This window comes from Lampetra fluviatilis, chromosome 50, assembly GCF_964198595.1.
Source record: "Lampetra fluviatilis chromosome 50, kcLamFluv1.1, whole genome shotgun sequence".
Classification (NCBI taxonomy): Eukaryota; Metazoa; Chordata; class Hyperoartia; order Petromyzontiformes; family Petromyzontidae; genus Lampetra; species Lampetra fluviatilis.
This window is the reverse complement of record NC_136324.1, coordinates 4,914,584-4,933,491: the sequence shown is the minus strand read 5'-3', so window position 1 is coordinate 4,933,491 and position 18,908 is coordinate 4,914,584. Positions and strand designations below refer to the sequence as shown.

Sequence of the window (18,908 nt, the reverse complement as noted above, 5' to 3'; positions counted from 1 at the left end):
ATGGTGACGATGAAGCCAAAGATGATGGTGATGATGGTGATGATAATGATGGCGATAATGATGGCGATAATGATGGCGACAATGATGGTGACGATGAAGCCAAAGATGATGGTGATGATGGTGATGATAATGATGGCGATAATGATGGCGACAATGATGGTGACGATGAAGCCAAAGATGATGGTGATGATGGTGATGATAATGATGGCGATAATGATGGCGATGATGATGGCGATAATGATGGCGATGATGATGGCGACAATGATGGTGACGATGAAGCCAAAGATGATGGTGATGATGGTGATGATAATGATGGCGATGATGATGGCGATGATGATGGTGATAATGATGGCGATAATGATGGCGATAATGATGGCGATGATAATGATGGCGATGATGGTGGTGGCGATAAAAATGATGGCGATGATGATGACGATGCCGGTGACCATGATGGCGACCATGACAATGACCACGACGGTGACCACGACGATGACGGCGACGACGACGACGGCGGCGGTAGTGCGGCGCTCACGTCATGCGCGTGCTTGGAGAAGGTATCGGCGCTGGCCAGCATGGCGGCCGTGCGGTCCTCCAGCTCGCCGAGCCGCTGGCCACGCTCGTCCAGCGCCAGCCGCGCCCGCGCCAGGTCGGCCGCTACGCCGGTGGCGGCGCCGCGCACCCCCTCCACGCTGCCCGAGCCCGGGATGTGCTGCGCCAGGCTCCGCGATGCCTTGCCCGCCGTCTCGCCAACTACGGAGAGGTGGGGGGGGCGGAGAGGGGGGGAGGTGGAGAGAGGCGGAGGGGGGGAGGCGGTGGGGGGGAGGCAGTGGAGAGGGGGGGAGGCGGAGAGGGGAGGGAGGCGGAGAGGGGGGGAGGCGGTGGGGGGGAGGCAGTGGAGAGGGGGGGCAGTGGAGAGGGGGAGAGGCGGAGAGGGGGGGCAGTGGAGAGGGGGGGAGGCGGAGAGGGGGAGGCGGAGAGGGGGGGGAGGCGGAGAGGGGGAAGCGGAGAGGGGGGCAGTGGAGAGGGGGGGAGGCGGAGAGGGGAGGGAGGCGGAGAGGGGGGGCAGTGGAGAGGGGGAGAGGCGGAGAGGGGGAGGCGGAGAGGGGGGGGAGGCGGAGAGGGGGGGCAGTGGAGAGGGGGGGAGGCGGAGAGGGGGAGGCGGAGAGGGGGGGGCGGAGAGGGGGGGGGCGGAGAGGGGGGGGGCGGAGAGGGGGGGGGGGGAGGCGGAGAGGGGGGGGCGGAGAGGGGGGGGGAGGCGGAGAGGGGGAGGCGGAGAGGGGGGGGGGGCGAAGAGGGGGGGGGGAGGCGGAGAGGGGGGGCAGTGGAGAGAGGGAGGCGGAGAGGGGGGGGGGAGGCGGAGAGGGGGGGAGGCGGAGAGGGGGGGGGGGCGGAGAGGGGGGGCAGTGGAGAGAGGGAGGCGGAGAAGGAAGGGGGGGGGGCGGAGAGAGAGGGGGGGGCAGGTGGGAAACAAAGACAAACGATGTTTCTCCCCGACACAGAATTTCGGTGGTTAGCGAGCAACCATTAAGGCTCTTGCGGCGACGCGAAGGGGGCGGGTGTGGCTAGCACCGCGCCCGGCCGCCTTTGTCTTCCTGGTGCCGAAGTTCACTCTCTGCACCGGGGTCCTGGCTTTAAGGCCGAGCCGACCACGGGGGATCCCGCGACTGCTGTCGGATGCTCGCCGCTGATGCTGTCGGCGCCCGGGGAACTCGTCGCGTAGCGCGCCGACCGACGCGTCACCGCTCGCACGCCGTGCACGGCCACCCACACCAACGTACACACACACACAAAGACCAAAGATCCCCCGTATAGCCTTACCAGACTGTAGGGGCAAGTGCTGTTAGCGAGCACCTATTAAGGCCGGAACGGTACACGAGGGGGTGGGTGGCCAGCACCACGCCAGACCGCCTTTGTCTCCCTAGGTAGCAATGTTTACACACCGCACCAGGTACTCATTTGAGGCTGAGTCGACCTAGGGGAGGCCCGGGACCGGTTCAGATAATCGTCACTGGTGTTGGCCGTGAGCGGGAATCGAACCCGTGTCGCCGGGTTCGTAGCGCAGCGTGGCGCTAATCGCTGCACCACCGCTCCCCGCAACACCCACACACACATAGTACGAGCTACACACTCCGTGTGCGTGCGTGCACCGAACCACTGCTTGCGCCCCCCTCTCAGCCAGCGCCACCCCCGCCCCCCACCTCCGCTGTCCCCCCCCCCCCCCCCCAGACTCACAGAGCTCCTCGCGGTCCACAGAGGGGGCGCTGCCCCCGAAGAGCCCCTTGAAGAACCCACGGTTGGGAGCCTCGGGGGTGTCCACGGGGGTGAAGAGCTCCCCCAACATCTCCTGCAAGGGGAGGGGGTCCTGCATCACTCACCCATACTCACTAATACTCGCTAACACACACCTACACTCACCCATACTCACCAACACTCACCAACACTCGCTAACACTCACCAACACTCACCCATACTCACCGGCACCGGTGAGAGAATGTGCGCGTGCGATTCGTGAGTGCGTAATTGTCAGTGCGTACGTGATCGTGTGCCAGCGTGAGTGAGTGCGTGCGTGCATCTGCCAGTCGCCTCGGCCAGTCAACCCCGTCGCACCTGGGTCTGTCACCGTGACCTGCAAGCGGCGAGCCTTCGAAACTTGACGTGGCCCTAAAGCGCACCTAGCCTGGCACTCGCCCCTTGGTGGCGTCACCGCCACTTAGCGCCGCACGGCGGCGGTTGTTGTTGTTGTTGTGCGTGCGTGGCCGCACCTGCAGGTTCTCGCACATGTCCTGGCTGCAGGTCAGCCGCTGGATCTCGGTGGGGGAGCTCATGTAGAGCGCCTGGCCCTCGTTGGCGAAGCAGAAGGTGCGCGCTATCCTCATGTCCGTCACCGGCAGGTAGTTCACGTCCAGCAGCGGCCGCAGGCTCGGCAGGCTGCGCGGGAAGACACATAAAGGTCCCCCGTATAGCATTAGCAGGCTATAGGGGGCAAGTGCTGTTAGCGAGTAACAGCACCTATTGAAGGACGGCACGGCGCACGACGGGGTGGGTGGCCAACGCCACGCCCGGCCGCCTTTGTCTCCCCAATGGCGATGTTTTTACACACCAGGTACTCATTTGAGGCCGAGTCGAGCTAGGGGGGAGGCCCAAGACCGGTTCGGATAATCGCCAGCGGGAATGGAACTCGGGTCAGCGGGTTCGTAGCGCAGCGTCGCGCTAACCGCTACACTGCCGCACGCACGCACGGTGCCGACTGTGTCCTCGGGGTACTGGGATATAATCCAGCGCCGGAGTGCCCCGGGCCAGGCCCGTGTCTCTTCACCAAACAGCACGTGGCCACTCGGCGATCCACTCCGGCTCACTCGCCACCGGCGGTCAGTCCCCCTCCTTAGCACCCCGTTTGTCTGCCTCTCTCTGTCTCTCTCCCAGAGGTCGCAAACGGGTTTTGATTCCTTACCCGTACCCGGCCGCACCAGGGTCGCAAACGGGTACCCGTATCCGGCCGTACCCGTACCCTACCCATACCCGGCCGGGTACCCGGCCGGGTACGGGTAGGGTACGGGTATCGGGTACCCGATTGCGACCTCTGGGATGAAGCCATGTTGCAGGCGTGGGTGGGTTGATTCTAGGAACTTGAATTGCGAGAAGAGACAAGACGTTGGGAAATGAGTGACAAACGGTTACTCACCAGTGACTCACGGTCTACCCGTACCCGTACCCGGCCGCACCAGGGTCGCAAACGGGTACCCGTACCCGGCCGGGGTACGGGTAGTTGGGTATCGGGTAGGGTACGGGTATCGGGTACCCGGTTGCAACCTCTGCTCTCTCCCCATTTGTGCCTCTTTCTCCACCTCCCTTCCCGCCTGCGTCTCCTTCTCTCTGCCTCTCTCCCCATTTGTGTGTGTGTGCGCGTGTGCCTCTCTCGCTCCGCCTCTCTCTCCATGTGCCTCTCTGTCTCTCCGTGCCCGGCGGCCCCACCTGAAGGCCATGATGTGGCCGTGGGCGCAGAACGCGGCGAGGCAGGCGGCGCCGCCCAGGCTCACGGCGTCGCCGCGCAGCACGAACGACGTCTCCGTGATGCTGTGCTTGTAGGCCACGGCCTGCGACGGGAGCGACACCACCTTGGCCTGCTTCTCCGAGCACAGCAACATGAACTGCTGCTCGCCCTGGGGGCCGCCACCCGCTACGCCTCCTCCCGGCCCACCCCCGCTGCCGCCGCCGCCACCTGAAATGACAACGACGATGATGACGACGATGACGACGATGATGACAGCGGCGGAGAAGACGAGCAGTTTGATTCGTGCTTCACCAAAGACTCGCACGTAGACCCATAGACTCGCACAGAGACCCATAGACTCGCACAGAGACCCATAGACTCGCATAGAGACCCAGAGACTCGCACAGAGACCCAGAGACTCATGCAGAGACCCGTAGACTCATGCAGAGACACGTAGACTCAGACAGGGAACCACACAGAGACCTGTAGACTCACACAAACATTCACTGCACTGTCTCTGATCAATATCAATGAAACATCAATATTCGCCATCTCAAGGGTAGGCAGATCGCCCCATCATCGCCTCCTCCTTGATCCGCCACCGTGGGTGCGTATGGACCATGGTCTCCATGGTCCATCCATGCTCCTGCTGCTGCTGCTGCTGCTCCTGCTGCTGCTGCTGCTGCTCCTGCTGCTGTTGCCGGCACCGCGGGGAGCACCGACTCACCGGGCAGGTCGGGCCCGGACTGCGACGGCGACACGGAGACGGGCCGGCGCTTGCGCGAGATCCTCCCGTCCCGCTCGTCACGCTCCTCGGCGCTGTTGGGGTCGCGCCACGGCTCCGCCGGCGGCGGGGTCAGGGAGCCGTCGCAGCCCAGGAACGCCAGCCGCATGATGGCGCCCTTCAGCCGGAACACCGTGCCTGCGGCGCACCGTTGGATTGGGCGGGGGAGGAGGGTGGAATGGAACCAGCGGAGAGACGGAGGACTCCAGTAGCGGTAGCGGCGTTTGCACCGGCAGCGGCAGCAATGGCAGCACCGGAGGTGAGGCGACCGGTGCCAGCACGGGCGGGCGGCGGTGACACCAACAGCGCAAGCAGCGCCATCGTAAACAAACGAATAAACAAGCAGAATAATGCAACGCCGATGCGGTTGATGATTCTCGTGATGACGACACTGACGCTGCTGATGATGATGATGTTGGTAATGATGTTGGTAATGATGATGGTGATGATGGTGATGATGGTGATGATGATGATGGTGATGATGGTGATGATGGTGTTGATGGTAATGATGATGATGCCGATGGTGATGATGATGATGGTGTTGATGGTGATGATGGTAATGATGATGATGGTAATGATGATGATGCCGATGGTGATGATGGTAGTGATGATGATGCCGATGGTAATGATGATGGTGATGATGGTAATGATGATCATGCCGATGGTAATGATGATGGTAATGATGATCATGATGATGATGATGCCGATGGTGATGATGATGATGCGGATATGCCCGGGGCGCCGTGCCGCTCACCGCTGGGCGACACGATGACGGGCTGGGAGAGGCGCGCCTCTGCGGGCGAGGCGGAGGGCAGGGTGAGCAGGATGCCCATGACGGTGCCCAGGGAGGTGCCCACCCAGAGGCAGGGCGAGGGGCTGCCCCCCGCCGCCCGACAGCCGAACGAGTCGGCGTAGCAGAGCGCCGTGATGGCCTCGCGCGCCTCCTTCTCGATGCTCGACACGCTGGACGAGCGCGAGCGGCTGAACGAGTTGTCGCGGCTCTCTACAGGCGAGCGACGCGCAGACGTGCGCACGCACGCACGCACACACACACACGTACGGACGCACGCGCAGACGCAGGCACAGACGGGCACGTACGCACACACATACAGACGCGCGCGCACGCAGAGATGCGCACAGACACGCACACGCACACGTGCGCGCGCACGGGCGGGCAGACACGCAGAGAAGACGGTGAGCATTTGGGAGCGGACAGAAGGGGGCGGGGGCGGGGCAGCACGGGGAGAGCCGACACACAGCGGTGGCGCCGGACAGTGGCAACAAGTTGCAGCAGCAGCAGCAGCAGCCGTAGCAGAAGAGTACGGAGAAGCAAGGAGGGTGTTAGGAGGGCGCTCACACAACACGGAACTCGAGAGCACCAAGCCGACAACAACCACGACGACCACCACCAACGCCAACACCAACACGGCCCATCGACAACCGCAGGGCGAATGACGACAGCGGCGAGGCCACAGTAACCACACGGCGACCGGCAACCACGGTAAGACGACGACCACAAGCAATCGGGAGGCCGCAGGAGATTGTCAACCACAGGCGACTGGATAGCCGCAGGACACGTACGACCACAGGAGATCGGGAAACCACGGGCGATTAGAAACCACGGAGCAACCACAGGCCACGACCGACAACGACGAGACACCGACGGACGTAGGACATTCAGAAACCACGGGACAGCGACGGCCACAGGCAGATCAGGAAACCACGAAGGCGATTAGCGACACCGACAGCCAAACCACGGGACACCTACAACCAGGGCTGATCGGAAAACACGGAACGGCGACGACCACGAGCGATCGGAAGGGCACTCCCCTGGGGCTCGGTCGGAGTGGAGCGCGGGGCGGGGGGGGGGGGCTCTCCGTCAGAACCGCCGCGTGCGTCTGGGCTTTTGCGGACGTTCAACGCGCAGGTTGGGAGGAAACACGCGGTCCCCGCGACGCCTCGCCGGCGCGGGCGCGCGGGTGGCCTCGGAGGGGTTCAATCGGCGAGCGGCGGCGGCCGGCACCGCCGCAGGCCGCGGCGGGGCCACGGGGATTGGGTGGCGGCCCTACCGGGGCGGGGTGGGGAGGGGGGGCGCCTCCGCCCACGTGGCCGAGATGCCCGTGGGTGGGAGCCTTTTATCGCCGGGGTTTTTGTTTGTTATTCCCGTCTCCCAAGTCGAGTCGACGCTCACATCAATTCGTGCGGTTCCCTCCCGGCCGATTTCCCCGAGGGCGGCAACGAGGCCACGCCGAAGCCTCCCGCGGCGTTGAGGTCGAGCCGTCGTCACGAGGACAACACGTGACGGACGGCACGGGCGTAAAATACCGAATCCGTCCGATTCAACCGCTCGCCCGCACCCCCCCCGACCGACCCCACTCCAACCGAGCCCCGTTAGTTACTGTGCCCCTACGCAGCAACGAGGTGAGGGGGGGGGGGGGGTCCGGCACACGCGAGAGTTCGAGTCCGCGACATCCAGCGATCGTCACCGCGGGCGTTGGAGGTCACCGCCAGGCCCAGGCCCGGGCCAGCGTCTCCGTTGGTTCCGGGCGGCCAGGCCTCGGCCGGGGAGGAGGAGGAGGTCGACGGGGTTTTGGCGCGAACGCCCGCGCGGGACCCCCCGCCGGCGCGGCCTCGCGACCTCGGCCCGCCGGTGCCGCCGGCGCCGTCTGCGCTGTAAAAGCGGCGGCGGGCCGAGGGGGCCCACGACGGCGCCGCCACGGCCTCGCCGCCGGGGCTCGTGGCGCCCGTCCCGCCGTCCGGTTGCTCTGAGAGCCGCAGGGAGGAGGGGGAGCGTGGCACGGGCGCGGCGGCAGCGTGAGCACGGCGGCAGAGCGAGCGCGGTGGTGCCAAGATGGTGCAGGGCGGAATGCAGCAGAGTGGCGCTGTGGCTCACGGCATCTGACGCACGCGCTCACGTGTAGCTGACGCAGACCTGACTCGATTAATTGATGTCTCATTAACTCGATGACTCGGTGAATCGATGACTCATTGACTCGATGACTCGATGAATTGATGTCTCATTGACTCGATGACTCGATGCCTCATTGACTCGATGACTCGATGAATTGATGACTCGGTGAATTGATGACTGGATGAATTGATGACTCATTAACTCGATGACTCGGTGACTCATTGATGCACTCTCACAAGCACGGACACACAAACAAACACACACGCAGACAAGACGCAGACGGACAGACAGAAAGACAACTGACAAAGATCTCCCACATAGCCTTGACAGACTGGAGGAGCAAGTGCTGTTCAGCGAGCACCTATGACGGCCAGACAGACACACGGACAAACGCGCACACACACACACACATCGTTATGGGCTCTCAAAGCGCCGCAACGCTTGAATAATTTATGGAGAAACGTGAGCATCGAGAAGCCTGCAAAGCGCGGGACATTTCACAAACACACCGAGCGGTTAGTGAGAGAGAACGCAAGCCGAGCGCGAGGGGTGGACGCGAGGGGTGGACGCGAGGGGTGGACACGAGGGGTGGACGCAAGGATTCCATCCTGATCTGCGATCAGGCATCGCCATTTGGGAGGGAAATCACGTGACAAATCACAGCCGCGTGGTTATAGACCCCCCCCCCCACTGCACAACCACGCCACCCACACCTCACCACCCCACACCTCACCACCCCACACCTCACCACCCCACACCAAAGAACTGCACAACCTCAACCGGTGGATCGTACACCCCCCGCCGCCACCGCACCTTAGCCACAGCTTACCCACCTCACCAGTCCCATGCCACACCCTCACCGCACACCCTCAGCCCCCCCCCCGTCCCCCACGCGTAACGGCATCACGTCCCGATTCCCCCCCACCCCCATCTCATCTGCAGAGGAATCACGGCGGCGGCGGCGGCGGTGGCGGCGGCAGCAGCGGCGGGATTAGTGGCAGCCAATCAGAGCGCGCAGCTCCTCGTTAGTACGATTGGCTCGTGATTGGTTAGTGCGGTGCTGCCCTGCGTGGCACAGCGAGACCCTTGATTAGTGTCAATTAGTAGGGGAGGGGGGGGGGGGTGGGGGGGGGCGGTGGGGGTGGGATAGAAGGGTGGTGGGGGGGGGCATGTTACCTAAATCTGCCACCGAGCTGGGAGACTTCACTCTCCGGCTCTTTCCTCGAACTGGAACAAAGATGGGGGGTGCCACGTGGCAGCGGTTAAGAGGTACAGGCGCAGCCCTGCAATGCCAGCGGACGAGGAGCTCGTCCGAGCACTAGCCAGGGCGTAAACCTGCGTAGCTTCCGAGATCTAGGCGAGATTTTTTTATTTTCGCATTTTTTTATTGTTGCCGTTGCTGCTGTTGTAACTTTCAAAAGTTTTAACGCGAGCGCGCCACCCGCGGAGCAGCGCGCGACCGTCCGTGCCAGGGAACGGCCCGCGGAAGCGGGTGTTACAGAGCTACATCTTGAGATCCATGACATCTGGTCCACACGGTAGAGGGCAGCACTTTCCCAACACGCTCGACGTATGAGAGCGATGTTCGTCGCACGACGGTCAAGCCGATAGCTTTCATTCTCAGAGCTGAGATTTAGCCAATTTGAGCAAATTAAAATGTGATGTTTTTTTGTTTGTTTATTATGCATTCATTGGTGACCGGGCAGAGACCATCGACTCACTGTGCTTGGGAATCCAGTTTAATCCACGACTCAGTCTATGTGAGTCTTTGGGTCTCGCTGTGCGAGTCTATGGGTCTCTGTGCGAGTATACGGGTCTCTGTGTGAAACTACGGGTCTCTGTGTGAGTCTACGGGTCTCTGTGTGAGTCTACGGGTCTCTGTGTGAGTCTACGGGTCTCTGTGTGAGTCTACGGGTCTCTGTGTGAGTCTACGGGTCTCTGTGTGAGTCTACGGGTCTCTGTGTGAGTCTACGGGTCTCTGTGTGAGTCTACGGGTTTCTGTGCGAGTCTACAGGTCTCTGCGCGAGTCTATGAGATACTGGTTTAATAGCATGTGGTTACGCGGCTGAAACCTGGACTCGAATCCGGGCTCTGGGCAGGTGCCGGCTCGTGCCTTGGCGTTTATTTATTTATTTGAACACCAAAACTTTTTGGTGGGGGCGACTCCTTGAGTCACAGCGAGCGGCGGAGCTGAACTCGGACCCCAGAGATAACGAGGCAGAAATAAAAGGAAAACATATCACGAGTTGGGGGCGGGGGACAGGGGGGGCGGGGGGGAGGGGGGGTGCGGGGGGGGTCACACCATTACCGTACCAATGTCAAACAGTTTTGGGAACGGTTTGTCTTCTTCAAACACCTCCCCTGCACGGAGAGAAACGCGTTCGTTACGCAAGACGACACGTGGTCTCTGTGCGGCGCACACTCTCACACTCTCTCTCTCCCTCCCTCCCACTCCCGCGTGGGAGTACGGATGTGAGAGCGTGGGTCCGTGCCGGAGTGTACGTGATCCGTGTGTGTCTCACGTAGAGGCGTGTGTGTCTGTGGAGTAGATGATCTCACCGGCCGTGGGAGATTTGCAGCGTTCGCTGTCCTGGGCACTGGCTCCCTCCGTGATCTCACCCAGACCTGCACCGTAAACGCACGCACACGCACACACAGGCACACACATATTTACGTACAAAACCTGAATAAACTTTTGGGGCAAGTGCTGTTAGCGAGCACCTATGAAGGCCAAAACAGCACATGGGGGGGGGTGGGTGGCCAGCACCACGCCCAACCGCCTTTGTCTCCCCAGTGGCGATGTTTACTCCACACCGCACAATCTATTCATTTAAGGCCCAAAATTTTAACCGAATATTCGCCACTGATGTTAGCCGCCGCTGATGTTAGCCACCAGGTTTGAAGCGCAGTGCGCTAACCGCTGCACCACCACTCTAGATATGCAGTATGGATGTGACACTCACATCGCTCGCATAGACCCATACATTACACGCACATCACACACAACCATGTACACGTCACACACAGACATGTACACATCACACACAGACATGTGCACGTCACACACAGACATGTGCACATCACACACAGACATGTGCACATCACACACAGACATGCGCACATCACACACAGACATGTACACATCACACAGACATGTACACATCACACACAGACATGTACACGTCACAAAAAGATGTACATCACTCACCAAGACAAAGATCCCCCGTATAGTCTCAACAGACTGTTGGGGCAAGTGCTGTTAGCGAGCGCCTATTGGCCGGCACAGCACATGAGGGGGTGGGTGACCAACACCACGCCCGGCCGCCTTTATCTCCCTAGCGGCAATGTTTTACACATTGCACCAGGTACGCATTTGAGGCTGAGCCAACCTACGGGAGGCCCAGGACCGGCTCAAATAATCATCACTGGTGTTGGCAGTGAGCGGGTCGTCGGGTTCGTAGCGCAGCGCGCGCTAACCGCGACACGACCGCCCCCCACAACATCACTTACACACGTAGACACACAGACACACACACGCAGACACCCACACAGGCACACGTAGACACACAGGCACACACGCAGGCACACAGACACACACGCAGGCACACAGACACACACACACACACGCAGGCACACAGACACACACACAGACACACACGTAGACACACAGACACACACACGTAGACACACAGATACACACACACAGACACACACACAGGCACACGTAGACACACAGACGCACACACGTTGGCACGCAGGTACACAGACATACACACACAGACACACACACGCAGGCACACGTAGATACACAGACACACACACACAGGCACACGTAGACACACAGACAGGCACACGCAGTTATCCCCACAATCTCCACCCCAAGTAAAACCTCAGCGACACTCGTCAGCTTTGAACTAATACTGTACACGCTTCACCACCAAGACAAAGGTCCCCCAGATGAACACATGACAGACTGATGGGGCAAGTGCATTTAACAAGTATGTGTGCAAGTGCGTTCACTATCACACAGATGCACATATGCTCACACCCACAGACACGTGCATACAAAACGACAAAAGTCCCCCGTATAGCCTCAACAGACTGTGGGGGCAAGTGCTGTAAGCGAGCACCTATGAAGGTCGGCAGGGCACACGAGTGGGTGGCGTGCCCAGAACGGCGCCCGGCCGCATTTGTCTTCCCAGTGCCGATCGCTTAACACACGGCACCAGGTACTTATTTAAGGCTGAGTAGACCTAAGGGAAGCACAGGATCGGTTTGGATATTTGCCACCATTCTTGATCACGAGTGGGAATCCGGCTGGGATCGCGCCGGGTTCGTAGTGGAGTGCTCTCACCTTTGCACAAACCGCTCCCCTTAAATAGACAGGTACACGGACACACACACGTACGTGTACACACACACACACACGTGTACACACAGACACACACGTACGTGTACACACAGACGCACACACACGTGTGTACACACAGACACACACAAGTGTGTACACACAGACACACACACGTGTGTACACACAGGTGTGTACACACAGACACACACACACACGTGTGTACACACAGACACACACGTGTACACACACACACGTGTACGCACAGACACATATAGACACAGACACGTGTACACAGACACACACACACACACACGTGTACGCACAGACACATATAGACACAGACACGTGTACACAGACACACACACACACACACGTGTACACACAGACAGACACACACACACACGTGTACACACAGACAGACACACACACACATGTACGTGTACACACAGACAGACACACACACACACATGTACGTGTACACACAGACACACACACACACACATGTACGTGTACACACAGACACACACACATGTACGTGTACACACAGATACACACACATGTACGTGTACACACACACACATGTGTACACACACACACACACGTGTACACACAGACACACGTGTACACACAGGCACACACACACGTGTACACACAGACACACACCGGGGTTGTCTAACTAGATCACTGTTAAATTTGTCAAATATGGGAAAAAAATTGAATTGAAGCCTCACGTCTTAGCAGACAAGATGATAGTCAGACAGGTGTATAGGTATAGATGTCAGATTGTCTACCAGGCATGAGATACGCAGGAAGGTAGGTGGATATGGAAGCATGTAGGCTGGTAAGTAGATAGGTAGGTATAAAGGTAATATCGTAGGCATGCAGGCGAGTAAGTAATCGGTTGGCAGGTAAGTAGGTATATAGGGAAGCATGCAGGCTGGTAAGTAAATAGGTAGACACGTGGACAGGCCAGGTAGGCATATTGACAGATGGACAGGGTGGCATTAAGGCGAGTAGGTGGATAGGTAGAACTGGTCGGCAGGCGTGCAGAGAAGAGTACGAATCTCTCCGTCGACGGACAGGCTCGTGTCCCCCGATCGGAAGCAAGCGCTGACGAGCGGGTCCCGGCTTCAGGACGACCTCCGCTCCCCTCTCGGTGACAGAAACCTCTCCCCTCCCCCCCACCCCCAACTTCTCTCTCCTCTTCACAATCCTCCTCCTCCTCATCATCATCCACGTCCTTCCTCCTATTCTTGACATGCAAACTCCTCTTCTTTTCTTCCTCCTCTTCCCTCCTTGGCCTCCCTCCTGCTCCTCATCCACCCTCCCCATTCATTTAGGTTATGCACAGCTCACGGGGGGGGGGGGGGGGCAGTTAGAGGGAGACGTGGGGTGGGGGGGTCTGGGGTAAAAAGGAGATACAGGAAACACGCGGAGACCACACGGAGACCACAGGGGACACGCCGAGACCACACGAGACACACGGAGACCACACGGAGACCACAGGAGACACGCCGAGACCACACGAGACACACGGAGACCATACGAGACACACGGAGACCATAGGGGACACACGGAGACCACGCGGAGACCACACGGAGACCACACGGAGACCACACGAGACACACGGAGACCACACGAGACACACGGGACACACGGAGACCACACGAGACACACGGAGACCACAGGGGACACACGGAGACCACAGGGGACACACGGAGACCACACGAGACACACGGAGACCACACGGAGACCACACGAGACACACGAGACACACGAGACACCACACGCGACACACGGAGACCACACGGGACACACGGAGACCACACGGGACACACGGAGACCACACGGGTTGCAGGATCCACCACACAGCGGGAACACGGGAGCGACACGTGACGCACACAAGACGGTTGTGACAGCGCCACACGTGGACACACAGTCGGGGGTACACAAGGGATTCGTGGTGGAGGGGTCGGGGGTGGGGGGGAGAGGGGAGGGGGGTGTGGGGGTGAGTGGGGGGCTACCCTGCGGTGGTCCTGCAGCACCTGCTGGTTCCGAGTTGTCCGGCGCGGAGTGAGAGGAGCGCAACGCTTTGAGGCGCAACACCGCTAGCGCCGCCCACACTGCCGAGCTACTAAAGCCTTCTCCGGGGGGCCGAGGGGGGGGGGGGGCAGTGACGGTGTTGTGGGAAAGGGGGGGGTGTGGGGGGGTGCGGGTTGGGCAGCAGGCAGAGGTGAGGTGAGAGCGTGGGGATGGGGGGGGAAGGGCGTGCGGTGTGTGTGTGTGTGGTTGTGTGCGGTGCGGTGCAGCGTGTGCGGTGAGTGCGGTGCGGTGCGGTAGGGTGGGGGGGGGGGATGGGGGGGTCAAGAGGTGACGGCAACATAAAGAGAAGCAGACATCAAACGGAACAAAAAATCAAAGCGTTGTCAAAAACCACGCACGCACGCACACACACACGCACACGCGCGCACGGACACACGCTCACACGATTGGCAAAATTAACTGAAAACACAATCAGCAGGGTTATGGAATGAATAAATTAATCTACAAATGATTGGTGGAGGCGAGCGATGCATCGCGAAGCAGGGGCTGACGCAGCGATGCGTGGAGCAACACGGACGCAAGCGTGGGATGAGAACCGCCTGCTGCAAATTCCAGATTCAAGATCTGAGCGCAGCGACGTCATCGTTGTCATCGTTATCATCATCATCGTCATCATTATCATCGTCATCGTCGTGGTCGTCATCGTCATCATCATCGTCATCATCGTCGTCATCGTCATCATCGTCGTCATAGTCGTCATCATCATCGTCACCATCATCGTTCCCACGACCCGGGCCGAAAGTTCAAATCACGCGGCGGTAGCGTCGGAGGAGCGAGCGAGCGAGCGAGGAAGCGCGACACCGCCGGGGGGGACGCGACGTGCGGCGAAGCGAAGCGCGGCGGTCAAGCTCTCGATCGTTCGGCGCGATGCGGACGGACGTGGACCCCCCCCCCCCAACCCTCCCCTCCCCCCCACCTTAGAAGAGGGCCACGAGTTCACATCCTGGTTGTGTTTGGGGCTTGGGGGGGGGAGGAGTTGACTCAGCCTATCATCACCATCCCTCGATCAGGGGCTTGATAAAGACGAACACCACCACGGGAGGGAAGCCAACCGGTGGTCGTGCTCTGGAGTGACACTCGCCACCGCCACAGGAATGTGGAATCTCCACCGGCGGCTCCGCGGCTCCAGCTGGAAACGGGAGTCGAGTGCCGATTGTGCCGTTCGTGCTTGCTGGAGCGGGGGGGGGGGGGGGGCGCCCCCAGCCAAACCTGGCGCTTGGGTACGGGGGGTGGGGGGGACGGATCGGCGCCACCCGGGCGAATCGCGGGGGATCGAGAGTCGACTCCGACAGGAGCGGCGATGGAAATGGTAAATGGGAGCTGCAGTGGGGGGAGGAGGGGGGGGGGGTAGAGGGGCGGGGCAAGGGGGGGGGGTGTTGCGGTGTTTTTTCTGTGTCTGTGATCAGCGGACGTAGCGGCGACTCCTCTCATCGCGGGGATGAGCGAGTGGCGTCGCGTCCACGTGGAAGGGGGTCAAGGGGGTCAAGGGGGTCAAGGGGGTCAAGGGGGTCTGGGCGCAGCGGTTGGCGTGCCGTGAACCCGGCGGCACAGGTTTCGAATTTCCCCGCCGCGGCTGCCGTGAGTGGTCCCCGGGCTCGCCTCAGCAGCGGCACGCACAACACCCGCGCCGAACAAGCGCGGCGGCGGCAGCGAGGTGCGGCTAAAAGCAGCCGCCGCGGCCGCTGCGGAGGATGAGACCCGCGGCGATTTTGGGTCAATCGTCGCCGGCGACGCGTTGGCTGTTGAGCGCCGGCAAAGGCACGGGCCTCCGAGCGGCGGACGCGCGGGTTTCCGTCTCGGGCTACCGCCACGCCGTAGCCGCCAAACGCCGGAGCCACGGCATTGGCCACGGAAAGCCCGGGCTCCGGGCCGCAGTCGGGAAGGGCTTGAATGGCGAACCGGCGGTCGCTCTACGGAGCATGCGACATCGGGGGAGGGAGCGTTTGGAGGGCACAGGCCGCCGCCAAAAATCTCCCCCGAGTTGAAGCGACGCCACCGAACGACTGCGTGCGAGCGGGCGCGGGGGAGGGGGATGGGGGGGGAGATGTGGGGAGAGGTGCGGCGACTCTGTGGTACAAGCGAGACACGGTACGCGTCGGGGAAGGAGAGAGAACGCGAGAGCGGGAGGGCAAGAGAGTCTGAAAATGTGCGAGATACCACTACACAGAGAGAGAGAGAGTCAGAGCGAGCGTTTAAGAGAGAGGCAGATACCACTATAGAATTTGCGAGAGGGAGTGAGACAGAGAGTTAGAGCAAGTGGGCGAGACAGAACACAAGAGAGAGGGCGACAGATCCCGCTGGAGAGATAGCGAGAGGGAGAGAGGGAGAGAGAGAGCGAGAGAGAGAGAGGCTGAGAGGGAGAGAGAGAGCGAAAGTCTTACTGGAGTAGGACGTGCGGAGCCGTTTGCAAGACCCGGCCCAGAGGGAGGAGATGCTGAGACGGCGCATGCAAGACACGTCTGAGCAGTGACGCACGCACGCACACGCACGCACGCACACGCATGCACGCACTCCCACACACACACACATGCACCCACGCAATCCCCCACATGCCATGCACAAGGCACACCGGTCACACAGATGCTGGGCTGCATTCCGGCAATGATGGGGTAAAAACATCTCCACACCCGGAAAACCGTGTGCGGTCTCCATCTTATTGATGTGGCTGTCACTAATAGTCCTGTACCACCCATTTACTCCGGTTTACCGGCAACCCGGTAAATATTCAGCGAGAAATCAAGCCCTGAGTGAGACTGTGGGTCTCTATGCGAGTCTATAGATCTCTGTGCAAATCTATGGGTCCCTTTTTGAGACTGGGTTCTCTATGTGAGTCTATGGGTTCATGTGTGAGTGAGTCTACGGGTCTCTGTGTGAGTCTACGGGTCTCTGTGTGAGTCTACGAGGTCTCTGTGCGAGTCTATAGGTCACGCATCCACCCATCCATCCGTGCACCTGCCAATACACCCATGCACCCCCCACCCACCAACCAACCTCACCATTAGCCTTGCCCTAAGCAGGATGCAGTGCGAACAAACGCGTGCGTGCGTGTTGAAACGCACACGCGCACAGCAGCACACGACGTACGGATTTAGACGCACGCGCGCGTGTGCATGTACAGGGGTACGCGCGTGTGCATGTACAGGGGTACGCACGCATGCACACACAGAGCGGCACGGGGATACGGAGAACACGGCGGGACCCCTCTTCGTTTTAAGGAGTCGGTACGGATTCAGAAGCGTGCGTGAAGACCCGGTGACGCTCAGGTGAGAGATCTGTCTATGATTAGAGACAGGGCTATGCCTGTGATTATATCACTATGGCTGTTGCTATGGTCACGGTTTGCGTTATCGCTATGGTCACGGTTTGCGTTATCGCTATGGCCGTTGCCGTGGTTACGGTTCAAGTGATAACTATGGCTGTTGCTATGGTCACAGTTTGCGTGATCGCTATGGCCGTTGCCGTGGTTACGGTTCGTGTGATCACTGTGGCTGTTGCTACGGTCACGGCTCGAGTCATCGCTATGACCGCTGCTACGGTTACGGTTGGTGTATTCACTACAGCCGTTGCTACGGTTACGGGTCCGATTTTTCGCCACGGCTGCGGCCGCCCGGGTCCCCGGCCGTCACCGCTGGCGCCGCGGGCCCTCGTACCAGTGCTGCCAGCGCCTTGCTGCTTGCCCTTGCGGGGAGAGCGTGGCTGGCGCTGGTACGGGTCGTTGGAGCCGTACAGCTCCACGGTGCCCAGGTTGAGCAGCACCGACTTCTGCACAAAGTCCACGATGGCCAACCCGTTGCTGTTGCCGAATGCCACCCTGCGGGTAGAGAGGGGGACAACGGCGATGAGAAAGGGGGTGGGGGTCGGCATGGAAACGGCGGTTGGTATGGAGATGATGCTTGGCATGGGAAAAGTGGTTGGCATGGAAACAGTGGTCAACACAGAAGAGATCCTGGTTGTGACTCAGTAAGAGATATCAAACATGGAACTCAATTAATGCGGACAATGGCGTGAGTGAGAGACGGAGTGAGAGACGGAGTGAGAGACGGAGTGAGCCATGGAGAGACGGAGTGAGCGGTGGAGTGAGAGACGGAGTGAGAGACGGAGTGAGAGACGGAGTGAGAGACGGAGTGAGAGACGGAGTGAGAGACGGAGTGAGAGACGGAGTGAGCCATGGAGAGACGGAGTGAGCGGCGGAGTGAGAGACGGAGTGAGCGGCGGAGTGAGAGACGGAGTGAGCCATGGAGAGACGGAGTGAGCCATGGAGAGACGGAGTGAGCCATGGAGAGACGGAGTGAGCCATGGAGAGACGGAGTGAGCGGCGGAGTGAGAGACGGAGTGAGAGACGGAGTGAGAGACGGAGTGAGCCATGGAGAGATGGAGTGAGCGGCGGAGTGAGAGACGGAGTGAGAGACGGAGTGAGCCATGGAGAGATGGAGTGAGCGGCGGAGTGAGAGACGGAGCGAGAGACGGAGTGAGGGACGGAGTGAGAGACGGAGTGAGCCATGGAGAGATGGAGTGAGCGGCGGAGTGAGCGGCGGAGTGAGAGACGGAGTGAGAGACGGAGTGAGAGACGGAGTGAGAGACGGAGAGACGGAGTGGGAGACGGAGTGAGCGGCGGAGTGAGAGACGGAGTGAGAGACGGAGTGAGCCATGGAGAGACGGAGCGAGAGACGGAGCGAGAGACGGAGCGAGAGACGGAGTGAGCCATGGAGAGACGGAGCGAGAGACGGAGCGAGAGACGGAGCGAGAGACGGAGCGAGAGACGGAGTGA

The 18,908-nt window shown here is 60.5% G+C and overlaps 1 protein-coding gene across 1 annotated transcript in view; it reads right to left on the bottom strand.

Moving 5' to 3' along the window:
- Window positions 1-18,908, bottom strand: part of LOC144948547 (syntaxin-binding protein 5-like) — a 95,665-nt gene that overhangs the window by 6,292 nt on the left and 70,465 nt on the right. Inside the window, exons 25-35 of the mRNA XM_078878116.1 lie at window positions 17,791-17,951; window positions 16,522-16,599; window positions 14,062-14,178; window positions 10,246-10,311; window positions 7,262-7,540; window positions 5,530-5,778; window positions 4,719-4,913; window positions 3,973-4,219; window positions 2,763-2,928; window positions 2,233-2,344; window positions 533-750 (exon numbers count right to left, since the gene is read on the bottom strand). Coding sequence (XP_078734242.1) covers window positions 533-750; window positions 2,233-2,344; window positions 2,763-2,928; window positions 3,973-4,219; window positions 4,719-4,913; window positions 5,530-5,778; window positions 7,262-7,540; window positions 10,246-10,311; window positions 14,062-14,178; window positions 16,522-16,599; window positions 17,791-17,951 — 1,888 coding nt within the window. The remainder of the gene's footprint in view (window positions 1-532; window positions 751-2,232; window positions 2,345-2,762; window positions 2,929-3,972; window positions 4,220-4,718; window positions 4,914-5,529; window positions 5,779-7,261; window positions 7,541-10,245; window positions 10,312-14,061; window positions 14,179-16,521; window positions 16,600-17,790; window positions 17,952-18,908) is intronic.